The sequence below is a fragment of the Telopea speciosissima genome, chromosome 4, assembly GCF_018873765.1.
Source record: "Telopea speciosissima isolate NSW1024214 ecotype Mountain lineage chromosome 4, Tspe_v1, whole genome shotgun sequence".
Taxonomy (NCBI): Eukaryota; Viridiplantae; Streptophyta; class Magnoliopsida; order Proteales; family Proteaceae; genus Telopea; species Telopea speciosissima.
In genome coordinates, this window is record NC_057919.1 from 24288341 (window position 1) to 24306307 (window position 17967).

General features: G+C 38.1%; 1 protein-coding gene across 2 annotated transcripts; it reads right to left on the reverse strand.

Annotated features, from left to right (window-relative positions):
• Window positions 1–4743: 4743 nt before the first annotated feature.
• LOC122657600 (subtilisin-like protease SBT4.4) lies at window positions 4744–17688 on the reverse strand. 2 transcript variants are annotated; one of them, XM_043852351.1, is made up of 10 exons: window positions 17601–17688; window positions 15685–15776; window positions 15350–15599; window positions 14724–15216; window positions 14313–14410; window positions 14006–14224; window positions 12838–12949; window positions 12537–12750; window positions 12158–12415; window positions 4744–5122 (listed from the first exon to the last, which is right to left on the reverse strand). In XM_043852351.1, exons 1-10 carry the CDS (start codon window positions 17675–17677, stop codon window positions 4836–4838), a joined length of 2100 nt encoding a protein of 699 aa, XP_043708286.1. In that variant the 5' UTR covers window positions 17678–17688; the 3' UTR covers window positions 4744–4835. The 2 variants fall into 2 exon arrangements, with proteins under 2 accessions (XP_043708286.1, XP_043708285.1); XM_043852350.1 differs by lacking the exons at window positions 12158–12415; window positions 12537–12750; window positions 12838–12949; ... (4 more) ...; window positions 15685–15776; window positions 17601–17688 and adding exons at window positions 5615–5828; window positions 5917–6028; window positions 6745–6963; ... (3 more) ...; window positions 8567–8658; window positions 9395–9489 and having other exon boundaries at window positions 4744–5377.
• Window positions 17689–17967: the final 279 nt, after the last annotated feature.

Sequence of the window (17967 nt, forward strand, 5' to 3'; positions counted from 1 at the left end):
TCTGATGCATTATCAACCAGATGAATTTCTTCCAGCCTAACTGCTCTTGCATGTCCCGCTCTATTGAACATAGAACGCAGTTCAAGAACTGAAACATGGCCATTGTCCAAGATCCATCCTATGATGGTGAATTGAAGATTATCACGAGCCTGTTACGGAGCGATTTCAGTAACATTCACTTGGGGGAGTTGTATGTTTGGAAGATCCAACTTGGAAGAGAAATCAGCCGCGAGCTGTTCGGCAAAGGCATTAGAGCCGGGGATCTTGAAAAAAGGCGAGGAAGAGAGGAGGGAGTTGCTTGGTAGAGACATGTGGAGAGGAATTGTTCTACACAACTTAGCCATAAGAACTTTCACAACAAAGGGGAAGGTCTCTTGGGTGATAGAGGGTGTTATAGTCTTACCACTACCACCAAGCTTAAATAAAGGGTGAAAAAAGTGAGATAATCCAGGTCGAAAAGCCTCCATGTAGAACAGATAGGGGTCATGATTAAGAAAACGGAGATAGAGGAGGGGGGGGGGGGGGGGTAGATGATCCATGCAAGAAACCGAGGATAGACTATCATAAGAGCTAAAATTGCTCGTTTAAGAAACCAAAAATCACATGCAAAATAGGGTACTTGAGCAAAAGGGAGAAGACATAGGGGAAGATGCAGAGACTTACTTCAATAGCTTCTAGGAAAGAGGATGTTGAAGAAGATGAAGAGCTATCAACCAATGACTAAAATCCCAATCCCAATCCCAGAAGAAAACTCTCGCATGTTAAAATTAAAATGGGATATTGAACTTGATGATTAGATTACGGTAAAGGCGGCCAGAGCTCAATCCTGCAAGACAACTTTTGTGTTCCTCAAGATCCTGTGTATGGTGGACTCAGTCAGCTGGAGAGATGCAATAAAATGCCTAAGGCCCATTGTTGTAGAACAAAAATGTAGTACGTGATCTCCAAGAACGAAAAGACTAGGTATCTAGCATTTCATGAGCCTGAATGGGAAAGGATCGAGAGCGGCGCGTCTGAAGGTGCTCGTCGATCTTGAAAAATCCGGCGAACTGGAGGCGACAACTTGCCTTGTTACCTCCTTAAAAAAAAAAAAAACCTACTAGTTGCTGCTAATGAGACTTGAGCCTTAGATCTATGGCTTCAAGAATGCGTTGGCACCCTTAAGCCCAAATAAAATATAAAAGCATAACATACCCAGCTTATGCTCTCTTTGTTTGTCTCAAGGTTTATTAATATTATTTTGCATACTTGTATGGCACATTACATACTCAACACTATGATTTAAAAAAAATAAAAATAAATCATGGCATCCTTTAGTTAATCATATCACAAGTTCTTAAATTTTATTTAAATACCTAGCTATAAGTTAAAATTTTCTTATCTTATCCTTATGTGATGACACCAATTCTTGACATCTGTCGAAGCCTTCCTCGGGACATATCGTGAACAATAAAATTAAAATAAATAAGTGCATAGAAAAATGGGGTGTTACATTCTCCCCCTCTTATAAAATTTTCACTATCGAAATTTAATTTTGTGTACCTATTCTCTTCATCATTTATGTTCTGTTTTATATTGTTCTGTTCTCAAGTCATCCATTATTGTGAAAAATGCTAGTAGTATCAATATCTTATGTTATCCCTTTATTATGTTCGAATCGGTTCAACTAATCTTGGAAAATCTTTACCGTGTCCATAACTTATGCATTTATATTTGGGGATCATGTTAAGTGATTTCATGTACGAATTTCAAGTCTTTAAGTTTCCATGCATTATGTTGTGGCGCGCCTGTTCTATGCCTTCCTTCACTCTCTTCTTTCCCTATTTCAGAATCTCTATTCAAATTCTTCAAATTTAGAATAAGAAGCCAACCTTAATTTGAAGATTCTTCAAATTTATGTTCTGTTTTATATTGTTCTGTTCTCAAGTCATCCATTCTTGTGAAAAATGCTAGTAGTATCAATATCTTATGATAGCCCTTTATTATGTTTAAATCAATTCAACTAATCTTGGAAAATCTTTACCGTGTCCATCACTTATGCATTTATATTTGGGGATCATGTTAAGTGATTTCATGTACGAATTTCAAGTCTTTAAGTTTCCATGCATTATGTTGTGGCGTGCCTGTTCTATGCCTTCCTTCACTCTCTTCTTTCCCTATTTCAGAATCTCTATTCAAATTCTTCAAATTTAGAATAAGAAGCCAACCTTAATTTGAAGATTCCAAATCCCACTTCAAGTTCTCTCTTCAGCACCTTACTTCCTTGAAAACCTCCTCTTAAATCCACAAGGTAAAACACTCAAAACCATTTCGGAAAACTCTGTTTAGGACTCCCCCCCCCCCCCCCCTTTCCTACCGATTTTCTCTCTTTCCCTCCCAAAATTCGGTCTCTCTTCCCTCCCCTGCTCTCTTCCGATTCTTCTTTCTCTTCCTTTCCTCTTTCTTTTGTTTTTCTCTCTCTTCTCTCTCCCAAGTTTGACTCTCTTTCCCCTTTCACTTACTTTGCTAAAAATCAGCAAGTAAAAAGAAAAAAGAAGTAATTTTTATAGTAAATTTTATCCCTTCCAATCCCATAGAAAATACTAATTTACCCTTGTTGAGTCATGACTCACCTCCCATTAAAATAAGGGTGTCAATTTGGGACCAGAACCGGGAACCGTCCTAGAATAGTCCTGCTAAAACCCGGTATCGAACCGTTCCATTAACAAACGGGACGGTACTGGGATCTGATTTTGGTACCAAATAATAAATGGGATGGGACGGTTCTGTGATGAGATTCCCAATGGTACTAGTACCGAAATACCGATTAGATATCGGATGAGACCATAATTATTAATACCCTTATCAAAGGGTATATTTCATGTTCTTTTGTTCAAGTTTATGGCTAGAGTTTGATGTATTTGAGTGATATTTTATCTTATGGAGGTTTCAATTGATAGACTCTTACGTGCATAGGATCTGTAGATAGTTAGTCGGATATGAGAGTATTATATGTTTATTTTATTATTATTTTATAATTAGGGTATGAGAATATTATATAGTTAATTTATTATTATTTTATAATTAGTTATTCAATATTGTACGTAAGATGAGTGAGTAGTTATTGAGTCTTAGCGGGAAGTTACTCTTAGTAGTGGGTTGAGTTAACTACTTGTAACTCGATCTTATGTATAATGGATAATGAATAGAAGAAAGATAGACTTTGAAATTGCTAAATTATCTCCCCAAGAGATGAGGTAAGGCTTCTTCACCCAAGGCAGGATGCAAGGCTTCATCTTTGAAGCTGAAACACCTATTATCTCCCTAAGAGATGAGGTAAGGCTTCTGTTTTTTTATTTATTTTTTCTCAACAATATCCGAGCACACATCATAGACCTTCAGTTGTATTTTTATAAATTTGTTTAGTGATAGCACTAAAACTGTATATGGACTTGTTTATTACACCTTTATTTATTATTAGTCGTCGTTTTGAGAAATTATATGTGATCTTAAGGAAATTGAAGAAGTAAACCATGAAATTTAATTCATCACGGCTTCGTATTCTAAGTTGCTTTCAAAAGTAAGGAATGGCTTAGATCTCATACTAGTGAAAAGATCCACAACACTATAATGAAACCATCTCATTAGAAACCATTAAAGCTTTTCTCCCCTTTTGTACGAGGCTTAGAATTGTTTAGGAATCCGTATTGTCCCGTCTCGTTGATAATCGGGTCCGGGACCTATGTTTGGTCCCATTAACTAAATGGGATTGGCACCTTTGGTACCGGTATCGGTAAAGACCAGTCCCGAATACTGGGAACCATCCAATTGACACCCAACTTTCATCAAACCAATAGAGTAACTTGTCGTGTGTACTAGGGGTGTAAAAAAAAAAAACCCGGCCCCGGGCCAGGCCTGTGTATAATATAAGGCCGGTTTAAGAGTTTTCTTGGCCCTAGCAGGGCCAACCCGACCTTGTATTATATAATATATATTTATATAAAATTTAGAGAGTGGGCCTTGGTGCAACGATCAAGGTTGTTACATTCTGACCACGTGGTAATGTGTTCGTATCTGGAAACAACTTTTCTCCATTTATTTTTTATTATATCATGGGCTTTGTTAGTTCCACATCTCAATGGACCAAGATATTCAGGGCCAATCTGGGTCGGACTAGGTTGAGGGTATGCTTGGCCCTAACAAGGACGGGTTGGGCTTGGGTTTAGGTTAAGGCTCAAAGGGTTGGGCTAGGGCTTAGGGCAAGCCTGGCCCACCCCGCCCCGTTGACACCCCTATTAGGTTCCATTGTCTCCCACATTTACGGTCTTACCCCATTAGTGAAGTGAGGTTACCATAATATTTAGAGAGTGGGCCTTGGTGTAATAGTCGAGGTTATTTCATTCTGACCAAGTGGTAATGTGTTCGAATTTGGAAACAGCTTTTCTTCGCAAAACACCTTTGTTTTTTTATAACCTGGGCTTTGTTAGTTCCACAACTCAATGACCAAAATAGTCAGGGCTGGAACTCTTTATTCTTCCTCCGAAACTGGTAATGATATGTAATGAGGTGAAAACCAAGCAATATATGTTTGCTGATGTGGCCCAAATTTCTAAATCATTGTAACTATCCGTTTTGCAACTCCAAATCATTGATAGTTGAAGAAACCAATATACTGGTTATTATATAAATGTAAAGTCATCAGAATGGTGAGTAAACTGAAATTTGCAAAAAACAAATTCAGGAGCAAATTGAATTGATATATATATTGACTTTTAATATCCAAAGAACATTGTACTTTTCATTTGAACTGATTTATTTGCTTCTATATATCATAAATCGGAACATGATACGCATGACTATTTAGAAGAACCAGAAAATGAGTGCACAACGATCGGACTTCTCACAGTATGAGTGCCATCTGACCACTCCAGTGAAACAGATGTCATAGACAATGGTGGGAATTTACTTCCCGAAACAGTGACAACAAATGATTTAACCTGGTTCAATGATGTGAAAGATAGAACACGAGGCATAACACTGATTTTAATCTCAGAATGGGAAGTGACTGATGCCTTGTATGTGGAGTTTGCTGAGCCAACATTCTTAACTGTCCTTGTAAAATTAATAACAAAAGGCTTATCTTGTTGAAGATAAGCTGTCATTGATGGATAATTGAGATCCAATGCTGTTCCTTTAGTGCCTTCTTGACAACTGCTGTTACCTCCTGATACAATTCCAACCCTCTGGGTATCCCAGCCTATATTGCAGAGGAATTTGATATAGTCGTCTCTTAGGATTTCGTATACCAAACCGGGATTTGTAGCTTTCACTGGATCGATATTACCAGCACCGTAAGCGAACTCAGCATCTGGGTTCCTAGTGGCGTTCATCTGCCAAGCTATAGATACAAAAAAAAAAAAGAAGTAAAAATTGGATTAAAATGAAGTGGTATCAAGAGTAATATATATATATATATATATATATATATATATATATATATATATATATAGAGAGAGAGAGAGAGAGAGAGAGAGAGAGAGAGAGAGAGAAGTATGTCAATAGATGTTTAGAAATAATTTTTTCACACACAAAGGCAAATAATAACAATCAAATATTGAAGGAGCTAGGGCATTACCAGTGGTCATGAGTGCAGATTTGATGGCAGAAGGCGACCAATCGGGGTGAAAAGATTTAACATAAGCAGCAGCACCAGTAACATGAGGGCAGGCCATGGAGGTCCCAGATAATATACTGAACTTCACTGATCTTGTATCCTTGATACTGTTTGACGGTGAAGCAAAGGTTGAAAATGCAGCCAAGATATCTACTCCTGGGGCGCTTATATCTGGCTGTAATATTTTTTGAGAACAACATGTGAATAGAAAGAAAAACCAAATGAATGAAGGGAGAACTTTTTTTACAGACAGAGAGAGAGACCTTGAGAATATCTGGTGTAATGCTATTTGGTCCACGGGAAGAGAATGAAACAATTGTTGGGGCAGATGAATCATTTATAGCTTCACTCTTCAAGATGTTTGCTGTAGGGTTTCTGTAGATAAAAAAGTTTGAAATTGGCTTAGCCTATCAGGTACTTGAGTTTAAAAGCAGTACAAAGATTATCCCTGCCCGATTAGGGTCCACCCCCTCTTATTATAGGCATTGGGGGAACTATGCTTGGCAGGGAACTGAAGGAGATAATTTTCCCTTTAACTACGTCTTCCACTCTTTTGGGAGGCTACAGCTCTTGGAACTTCATTCACCTTGGAAGATTCTACCGGAAAATTATCCTCTCCAATTCCCTAAAGCTTGGCAGTGCGGTAATGCTAGGTGGAGATGCTGACACGTGCCAGCTCAGCCATCCAACAGTCCGAGCTCATTGACTATATCAAGGTCGGATCGTTGGATGACCAACCTGCCAGGTGTCGGCACCTCCACCTAGCATTGCCGCATTGCCGAGCTTTAGGAATTGGAGAGGATAATAATCTGATTTTACCTCGGGAATCTACATTAATTAAATACCCATGGGCTTCGGCTAACCTATCAATTAAATAAAAATCTAAAATAATTAGGAATCTTAAAACTACGCCCAATTACTCATAAAAGAAAATAAATAATCAATTACAATTCTAGGCCTGCTTCACATAAGACCAACTTGGAAATAGGAAAAAGAAAAATCAATTAAAAGAAAGAAGAATAATACTTCCAAGTAACGGCTTGGCAAGGCTATATTGATCATTTGAAGCTCAATGACTATTTTGAACTTACTTGGTGGAATTTATGTAAGACTTGACCTGTTCTCCAGTTTGATTGTTTAAATGTATTGCAGGTAAAGGATATATAATAGAAGAGTCATCATGTCCATCAACTGACATTATTGTCCCTACAGCACCAGCTCGCAATGCTTCATCTCCTAAACTTAACTGATCACAAAGCACAATCTTTCCCTTCACCAATTCACTATCTAAGCATTCATCTGCACAAACTCTGAAACACAAAAGCCAATCTTCACTTTTAATTTGTCATGTAAGAAGATAGAACTGATAGTAGTAATCCAATTAAGCTAGGGAGAGTAACTTCATTACCGTGCACTGTCTGGATCACATGTTTCTACTGAAGCATCTTTTCCATATACCAAAGAATGATTTGTTCCATTCAAAGTAAAAGAATTAATGGAATTACCCTGACAAACAAAAAATTATACTTAAATTGGTGCTATATATATAGTACCCTAAGTAATAAGGCAATCAATGACCTTCTTCCTCCCCCTCCCCCCCAAATTTGGCTCTCTTCCAGTCATGGCAGGAGCTGGAGGGTCCAGCCCAGCAAAACAAGGGTGGTTTTAGACATTTCACAGGTGGGACCCAACTAGGACCCCTTTGAAATGACAAAACACCCCTTTGTTTTTGGGTGTTTTTGCTGGAGGTGGAGGGTCCAGCCTAGCAAAACAAGGGTGGTTTTAGACACTTCACAGGTGGGCCCAACTGGGACCCCTTTGAAATGACAAAACACCCCCTGTTTTTGGGTGTTTTTGCTGGGCTGGACCCTCCAGCTACCGCCACGGCTGGAGGAGAGCTAGATCCCCCCCTAACCCCATCAAAGAAAATAAAAAGAAAAAGAAAAAGACTGATCAGGCCTGCTTACCATAACGACCTTTCCATCCCCTAGAACAACCTTATCAATGATGTGGCGGTCGGTATTGCTTGCGGCAACAGATAGTAACCAAGGTGCAAGACTTGTTATTGTCTGCCTTCTTGGACCCTTATTTCCTGCAGCATGTGATGTGAGGATGCCGTTTTGCATCGCATGAAATGACCCAATTGCTATGGAATCTGAATCGAAATCACGGATTCCATTCGATGACACTGAAAGTGAGATGATATCTACTCCATCCGCAATGGCATCATCAAAACCAGCAAGGATATCACTCTCAGAGCAATCTTCTGTATTGCAGACTTTGTAAACTGCAATTCTTGCTGATGGTACACCTCCCCTTGCATTCCCTTGGGCCAATCCGTAAAACCCCACATTTGATACTAAGTTACCGGCAACTGTGGAGGCAGTGTGTGTTCCATGTCCGACAGAGTCCTTCACTGATTTACTTACATTGGGGTAAAATCGAGCACCAATTATCTTGCTGTAAAAGAATAATGGAAAATTGTTGAGTACAGTACTGAAGGTTTTCCTTGTTCTAAAAAAGAACCAAAAAAAAGAAAAGAAAGAACTATATATCAGGCCAAGAGAATTACTTGTTGCATTTAAAAGTCAACATGCCGGTATTACAAACACCCTTCCATTTCTTAGGAGGAGGGCCAAATCCTTTGTCACTAAAACTTTCAGATTCTGGCGATATTCCGCTGTCAATAACACCAACAATCAGATCACTCTCAACACTGGGTATTGTTTGGACAGCATTGGACAAACCAACAAAGTCCCAGGACCTAGTTGTTTGTAGTTGAAGAGTTTTACTTGGGAAAACAGATACTACACCTTCCTTGCCTGACATGACAACAAAGATATTATGATCATATATATATTTTTACAGCTGAAACATAATTTAGAAAATTAAAGATATAATTGTGTTACTAACTGGCAAGCTTTTTTCTCTCTTGTTCATTGAGCTTTGCTGCAAATCCATTGAAACTTCTTTGATAGCTTTGCACAAAGTTGTCGGCTGTAGAACTGCACAAAGAGGGTGATATAATTGTAAGAGTTGGGTAATTTTGAAATAGGCTGGTTAATCTCAGTGTAACCAACCATGGTTCATATAGAGTTGTAAAAATCCCAAATGGTCCATATAAAACAAAAGATCATTATAATTATGTTTGGTTTCAAGGGGAATTAAAGGAAAGGGAATCCTCTGCTCTTGAATCCCGTAGGAGTCAGGGCCATGTCTATTGATGTCAATAAAAAAATTTCCTAGTACATGGTTTTAGTGGCATGTTTCATCAATATAAAAAATAGAAGGGTTAAATAATTCTATGGTTTTAGGAAAAAGATTGCTCCCTGGTCGCGTTGGGCCTGCCCTAAGCACAGGAGCGCGTGAAATTATTACCCCGCCCCTTGAAATTAAAAACCCCTGTTTGCACTCTCATTGGCCCCGCACTAGTGCAGGCCACATGACCAGGCAGCAATCTCTTGCCGAAAAAAAATTAATTACAAAACAATTGTTAAAAAAAATCAAATCTATTTGTAATTAATTTTCTTATCTCATAGATCTAAGGTAATTTCAACTTACTAATATTGTCGTGGTCAGATTTTCCAGCAATAAGCGAAAGTTCATTATATCTTACAGTCATAAAATAACAAGAAGCTGGAAAGATCTATTGGATTGATAAAAGGGGAAGGTGCTTGACTGTGCATGGTGCGCGGCTGTGCACACAAAATCTTTTGCCATGATAAAATATAAGATTATTACCTATCCTTGAGAACTTCTTCCAAAATGCTAAGGTGTTGTGATGTAAGTGAATATCCACCTTTAGAAAGAGCACCCATGTACACAATATGGACCTGCACGCATCAACAATATATGTATGATCAATACCATGCAAAGAACGATGATAATAGAAAAGTTGAGAGATTACTTGCCTTTCTATCTTCTCCAATGGCACCACAACGAATGCATACTGAAACAATAAAAACCAGTAGGAAGGGAGAAAATGAAGAAGTGAGGAAGTTAGTCATTGTTGGATCCTTAAGGTGTGGGACACTGCGACACAATATTTATTTATATATGGGTGAGAAAGAATTTCAAAATTTTGAAGCACATTTGAAAATACACTCATCATTTTACTTGGTAAAGCCTGGAGTGAACTGGATGGACTTATGTTGTTTTAATGAAAGTTAATATACATAAAAATAACCCCTCAACAGGCAATCGACATGTGGCGGAAGACTGGTCAAAAGAAGGAATTGGGCCATCATTATGAAACGGATCCGTCAGTGTAGACACTCCATTTTGTAACCCCTGTTGCCGCTAGATTTGGACCATAAAAGTGAGATGAATGCGGTAAGAGTAATAAATGTTGTTCTACCTACCTCTGTTAGACATTATTCCTTACATAGTTTGGGTCGATTCGTCCTACGATCTGATTGAGTGGATGGTGAGCTGTCATAGCCGTCAGAGTTAGGTCGATTTTCTTGAACAGTCTTGGAAGAGACGAGAAGGTATGATGTAGATGCATTGATGACGGGGACCCAAATGGTCGTATAATGTTAGAGAAGATCTTTCGATCTTGCAATTCTATTGACACCTGTATATGTATATTTTATGTATATCAACCCCCGAGTGGCCTTAGACAATGATGAGCTCGGAATATATCTAAAGTATGAAAGTGGTCCCCTCATTATAGTTCATAGTGTCCCCCTTGCCTTAGGTAGTGTGCTCTCAGACCTCAAGCTGGTATAGGTGGTTAAAATGAATAAAATGATTTTTTTTTTCAAAAAATGGTAAATAATTTTACTAAAAATTTTCAAATTCAGAATAAGAAAGTCCTTCCAGGATCGGGTTGGGTTGAGGGTATGCTTGACCGTGGCAAGTTCGGGTTGGGCTTGGGTAGGTTAAGGCTCAAAGGGTTGGGCTAGGGTTTAGGGCAAGCCTAGCCCAGCCGAGCCCGTTGACACCCCTATTGGATACCATTGTCTCCCACATTTACGGTCTTATCCCATGACTAGAGTGAGGTTACCACAATATCCTTGGTTTGACTCAACATTTTCCATGCAATCCTTTGACCAATGTGTTGTTACCCTTTGCCCTTGCTTGCCACCCATACTTAGTCTCGCAGGGCCCTTGTGTATTTGGAGATTTATTAATTGGGCTATGCTTTCATTTGGGCGGTTCAATCTTGAAGTAGAGTTTTGGGCTCTGATCCTTCCCACACTTAGTCTCATTGATGGAATACTTTGTGATGATAGAGTAAGGGGTGTTCTCCTTTAGGCATTTTTTGGAGGGTAAGACAAACTTTAGTTTGAAGTAGAGTTTTGGGCTCTTATCCTTGGCTTGGAGCGTGCTCGAAATCTAGATATTCAAATACTTTAGATTGAGTGTGACTAAACGTCAGTTTCAATACTGGCTTCTAGGAATCTTGTCCCATGGTTTGTGAGGCAGAATTGGTCAGCCCTTCAACCTTATCTATCGTTTACTGATCGGAAGGTGTCACATTGTTTTAGAGAGGCCAACCCAATGGCAGAAATTCTTGGATTTCTCTGTTCATGTTTTCTTGCCCCCCTCTGTGCAAGACGATCTAGTAGTACTTTCTTTATGTATCGGGTTAGGGTATGCCATTGATGGCAATGCCGTAGGTGGTAAGAGTCTTTCCTAGCTAGTTTGTAGTTGTGAGTTGGCTCCTTTGAGCCTTGTCTTTGTACACTTCACTATCTTTTCTTCTTTAATACAAATGATCTTTTACCAAAAAAAGTTCAACAAGTTCAAGGTCTTAAAAAATGCCAAAAAACATGGAAACATGTTTTAAACGCATTTAAAACGGGTAATTTTTCCTGTATATTGGGAAACAAACAACCAAACATGAGTACTCCTGCCAATCGCTTATTAGATGGAACTCCTTATTCTTCCTCCGGAATTGGTAATGATATGTACTGAGGTGAAAACCAAACTATATATGTTTGCTGATGTGGCCCAAATCGCCAAATCATTGTAACTATCCGTTTTGCAACTCCAAATCATTGATAGTTCAAGAAACCAATATACTGGTTATTATATAAATGTAAAGTCATCAGAATGATGAGTAAACTGAAATTTGCAAAAAATAAATTCAGGAGCAACTTGAATTGATATATATATATATTGACTTTTAATATCCAAAGAACATTCTACTTTTCATTTGAACTGATTTATTTGCTTCTATATATCATATATCGGAACATGATACGAATGACTATTTAGAAGCACCAGAAAACGAGTGCACAACAATTGGACTTCTCACAGTATGAGTGCCATCAGACCACTCCAGTGAAGCAGATGCCATAGACAATGGTGGGAATTTACTTCCCGAAACAGTGACAACAAATGATTTAACCTCGTTCAATGATGTGAAAGACAGAACACTAGGCATAACACTGATTTTAATCTCAGAATGGGAAGTGACTGATGCCTTGTATGTGGAGTTTGCTGAGCCAACATTCTTAACTGTCCTTGTAAATTTACTAACAAAACTAGGCTTATCTTGTTGAATATATGCTGTCATTGATGGATAATTGAGATCCAATGCCGTTCCTTTAGTGCCTTCTTGACAACTGCTGTTACCTCCTGATACAATTCTAACCCTCTTGGTATCCCAGCCTATATTGCAGAGAAATTTGATATAGTCATCTTTAAGGATTTCGTATACTAGACCAGGATTTATAGCTTTCACAGGATCGATATTGCCAGCACCGTAGGCAAACTCAGCATCTGGGTTCCTAGTGGAGTTCATCCGCCAAGCTATAGATTAAAAAGAGGAAAAAGCAAAATTGGATTAAAATGAATTGGTATCAAGAGTATATATATATAGACAAGTACAAAAGCAAATAACAATCAAATATTGAAGGAGCTAGGGCATTACCAGTGGTCATGAGTGAAGATTTGATGGCAGAAGGTGACCAATCGGGGTGAAAAGATTTAACATATGCAGCAGCACCGGTAGCATGAGGGCAGGCCATGGAGGTCCCAGATAATATACTGAACTTCACTCTTCTTTTATCCATAATACTACCAGATGGTGAAGCAAAAGGTGAAAATGCAGCCAAGATATATACCCCTGGGGCGCTTATATCTGGCTGTAATAATTTTTCAGAACACCATGTGAAAAGAAAGAAAGTGCAAATGAATGAAGGAAATTTTTTTTTAGAGAGAGAGAGAGAGACCTTGAGAATATCTGGTGTAATGCCATTTGGTCCACGGGAAGAGAATGAAGCAACTGTAGGGGCAGTTGAATCAATTACAGCCTCACTCTTCAAGATATTTGCTGTAGGGTTTCTGTAGATTAAAAAGTTTGAAACACTGAATGATAACCCATTAAAATTGGCTTAGCCTATCATGCACTGGAGTTTAAAAGCAGTACAAAGACACGTTAAACTAACATAATATCAATATAGAAGCCCCAAAAATTTGACCAATGAAATAAGATGATGATGTAACCATTGGTAAGTATATGATGCAACTTAATTACTATGAACTACCTACAGAACATTGAGTTCATTCTCAAGGATATAATGCACATGGAGAAGCAATAAAAACAGAGCTGTTTCATTAAAACATAGCTGGGGTATTGTTCTTTGATCAGTCCTCTCAGTTGACTGCTTTGGGTTGGCTTTGTCCTTGTTTCCTTCTTTTTTTATTTCTTTTTTTTTTTTGGGGGGGGGGGGGGGGAGGGGGAGGGAGTTTTCTTGGCTTTATTAATTTTATTTTAAGAGAAAAAGAATGCTGTCTGGTCGCGTGTTTCCTACACCCAGACATAGGAGTGTATGGAATAACCACCCTATCCCCATAAAATAAAAAATCCCATCCATGATGATGCCCCTGCGCTGGTGTACGGGCTACGCTACCAGGCAGCGATCTCTTGCCTATATTTTAGTAACCCAAAAAAAAAGGACTTTTATATATATAATTATGTATCTTGAATGGTCAACACTTTAGTCGTTCAAATAGCCACAAAAGAATCAAATTCTCCTATCCAATGACTGAAGTGTTGACCATTTAAGATACATCATGACTATATGTATGAAGCACAAGATAATCTGCACACTATTGCCATGCCATCCTTCTATAGAGTAACTATACTTATGTAGACGATAACAAAATAATCTACTATTTGATGAAAGAAAATAAAATACTAGCCCTCTACAATGCAAAATATCTCAAGGCTAACATAAGACCAACTTAGAACAGAACAAAATCAATTAAGGACATGCTGTCTTTCATTTAGGACATCCTCAGGTTGATGGACTGGGGTCAGGAGACTCTCAGCTCCTTCAGCATCATGAAACACTAATATATTGATCACTTGAAGCTAAACAACTATTTCGAACTTACTTGGTGGAATTTATGTAAGATTTGACCTGCTCTCCAGCTTGTTTGCTTAACTGTGTTGCAGGTAAAGGATATATAAAAGAAACGTCATCATATCTGTCAGCTGACATCACTGTCCCTACAGCATTAGCTCGTAACGCTTCTTCTCCTAGACTTGCCTGTTCACACAGCACAATCTTTCCCTTCACCAATTTACTATCTAAGCAGCCATTTGCACAAGCTCTGAAACACAAAAGCCAGTCTTCACTTGTAATTTGTCATGTAAGAAGCTTGAAGCTAGTAGTAATCCAAGGGGGAATGACTTCATTACCGTGCATAGTCTGGAGAACATGTTCTTACTGAAGCATCTTTTCCATATACCAAAGGTTGCTTTTTTCCATTCACGGTATAAGAATTAACGGAATTACCCTGTCAATAAAAAATCATACTTAATTGGTATTAACATAATCACCTTCTTCCCCTCCCCTCTTTAAAGAAAAATAAGGAAAAGAAGCCACCTCATCTCCCTCCCATGTTGGGCGTGTATGTGTGTGGACCTGTGTGAGTGCTTGAATATGTTTATTTGTTTATGTGAGTGTGCTGCTACCTATGTGTGTGCTTGTGTGCAAGTACCCATGTTGCAGCCCAGATGTCCGCGGTAATGTCTAAGTGTGTGTTTTGGTTGCTGCCTATAAGGCTGGGTGTGTGTGATAATCAGGACTGCATATATAATGCTTCTTACCTTGATGACCTTTCCATCCCCTAGAACAACCTTATCAATGATGTGGCGGTCAGTACTGCTTGCGGCAACAGATAGTATCCAAGGTGCAAGACTTCTTGTTGTCATATTGCTTGGACCATAATTTCCTGCAGATTGTGATGTGAGGATGCCATTCTGCATGGCATGAAATGCCCCAATTGATATGGAATCTGAATCGAAATCAATGATATGAGTGGCTCCGATCGAAATTGAGATAATATCTACTCCATCTGCAATGGCATCATCAAAACCAGCAAGGATAGCACTTTCAGAGCAACCTTGTGAATCACAAACTTTGTAAGCTGCAATTCTTGCTGATGGTACTCCTCCCCTTGCATTCCCTTGGGCCAATCCATAAAACCCCACATTAGATACTACATTACCGGCAATTGTGGAGGCAGTATGTGTCCCATGTCCTTCTGTATCCCTCACTGAACTACTTGTATTGGAGTAAAATCGAGCACCAATGATCTTGCTGTAAAAGATTAATGGAAAATTGTTGAGATAATCTATAATTGTTGAGTACAGTACTGAAGGTTTTCATTGTTCTAGAGATGATATTATAATCAATACAAAAAATAATGAATTATCAGGCCAAGAGAAATTACTTGTTGCATGTAAAATTCAACTTTCCGCCATTACAAACACCCTTCCATTTCCTTGGAGGAGGGCCAAATCCTTTGTCACTAAAACTTTCAGATTCTGGCCATATTCCACTATCAATAACACCAACAATCAGATCACTCTCAACACTGGGTATTCTTTTCACAGCATTGGACAAACCAATGAAGTCCCAGGACCTAGTTGTTTGTAGTTGGAGAGTTCTACTAGGGAAAACAGATACTACACCTTCCTTGCCTGACATGACACCAAAGATAATATGATCATATATTGTTGTAAAACTGAAACATAGTTTAGAAATTAAAAATATTGGGCTACTAACTGGCAAGCTTTTTTCTTTCTTGTTCATTGAGCTTTGCTGCAAATCCATTGAAACTTCTATGATAGCTTCGCACAAAGTTGTCGGTTATAGAGCTGCACAAAGAGAGTGATATAATTGGTAAGAATCTGGTATTTTTTGGATGAGTTAATCTCAATATAACCAACCATTGTTATATAAAGTTGTAATCATCTTATATGATCCATAAAAGACAAAATATTATTAAATATAAGACAAAATCATTATGATACTAATATAACTGTTACAATATATTGTCTATATTGTATCAAGTCGACATTCCCCCAAGAGGGCAAAAGCATCATTGAAGCAGTCTCATTGTAACAAACTGTGATTATACTGGGCATTACCCATTTTATATATATACACTAATGTTAATGCCTCCAGTGGCTTGCCTGGTTTCTACAAAGTTCTAAAAAAAAAAAGAAAAAAAAACCTGAATTTAGGATAATAAAGAGGCTCACAGCCAAGACAATACATTCTCTGCTGTGGAAACTTCCAATTCTAGGATCTTTGGATAGAGGTGTACCATTCATCAAGAAGAAACTGGTTCTTGCTCGGGATAAAAGGCCTTGGCTACCCGACCTTCAAGAATTATCCATGAGACTCTTTAAAGGTTCAATATAGGATTATGGAAAGGGTTTTGCTAGCATGAACTCACTGTGACACATTTACTCTTGAATTACAGTTTTTTTTTTTTTGGTGAGAATCGGATTACAGTACTTAAATCAAAGAAGATTTGTCTCATTAGAAATATAAGCTGTGTTAGGTATGCATTCCCATTCTCAGAACGCAGAATGCATTCTTGGCTGAGAATGAGAACATTGTTTGTTTACATATTTAGCTAAAATGCATTTTTTTAGTCTAGAATGCCTCAGGCATTTTATCAAACATTTCATACACAACAACTACTATTACAGTAGCAGCTGAAAACTTGAAAATGAATTCAGGAAAAAAAACATGAAGAAACACTACTAGCAAAGAAGATGAAATAAAAAGATGGCATTCTCTCTTTCTTTTTCACCATTTTCATTTCAATCCTTTTCCATTACTTTAAATGCCTCTCCTTTAAACTTTCTACTACTTCACTATGCATCGTCTCTCACTCACTCTATTCTCAGCTCTATACCTCTGCCTCTGTTCTTCGAACTCTTTGTTTCCAGCTGCTGTTTCATTTTACTCTATTCCTTTACTTTTGGTGCCAGATCAGTAAAGCTGCTAAGTTCGCAAAAGAGCTTTTGAAGCCTCTGCAACTGAATTGATGTTGCTTTACGCTCTTTCCATTTCACAGAGTCTCAGGCTCTCAGCCTTTGTTACTTACTCCGCATTTCTGTCTCTGCCATCTATTTATTGACTTTTTTCTGTGTCAGCATGTTCGTCTCCCCAACTCCACATTCCAGCATATCCAAAACCACGGGAATGGACGGGCCTCTATTGCAGAAGAAGAAGAAGAAGAACGGGAAAACAAATGAGGGAGGAAGGAGACCGGAGTTTCATTAAGTCGGGAAAAAAAACGCTGCCTGGTCACGTTGAGTTTACCCAGACACAGGAGCGTATAAATAAATTTAATGGGCATGATGATGCCCTTGTATGCACGTTCATTGGCCCCATGTTAGTTTAGAAGCCACGTGATCAGGCAACAATCTTTTGTACAAAAATTACAGAACACATAGCATGGATTTTTAAGACAATTAAGTATTAAAAAAAAACCAAACATAATTATTTTGCGATTAATTTTTCCTTATCTTGTAGATCTAGGCAATTTCCCCTTAATAATATTGTCTTGGACAGATTTTCCAGCAATAAGACAAAGTAGTGCTTTGTATGAAAATTATGTCTTACATTCATAAAATAATAAGAAAATCAAGATCTATTGGAATGATAAAATATATGATTATTACTTATCCTTGAGAACTTCTTCCAGCATGCTAAGGTGCTGAGATTTAAGTGAATATTCACCTTCAGAAAGTGCACCCATATACACAATATGGACCTGCATGCATCAACAATATTAGCATATATGATCAATACCTTAATAGAGCCATGAATATGGATTTACATATGAAAAGTGTATTAGCTGCATCATTTGAGTTAATCAAGATAAGCTGGGACCAATTAATCTAGCTAATACTATATGATACCACTAATCTCTCATCATAGATAAGGCCAAGTAATTCGGATTGTCCGTTGGGTTGGGACATAAATCCTTGGCGATGACAATGAAAAGTCCTCTATATCTATTTTTTTCAAAGATCAGAAAAAATATAT

What these genes read in the sequence shown, in the direction of transcription:
- LOC122657600 (XM_043852351.1), bottom strand. Translation starts at nt 17,677, where the DNA reads ATGGGTGCACTTTCTGAAGGTGAATATTCACTTAAATCTCAGCACCTT. An exon ending in TTGAATTTTACATGCAACAA is followed by an intron (nt 15,217 to 15,349) that starts GTAATTTCTCTT and finishes AATCTTTTACAG; the next exon opens with CAAGATCATTGGTGCTCGAT. An exon ending in TCTTACATAAATTCCACCAA is followed by an intron (nt 12,950 to 14,005) that starts GTAAGTTCGAAA and finishes TTTAATCTACAG; the next exon opens with AAACCCTACAGCAAATATCT.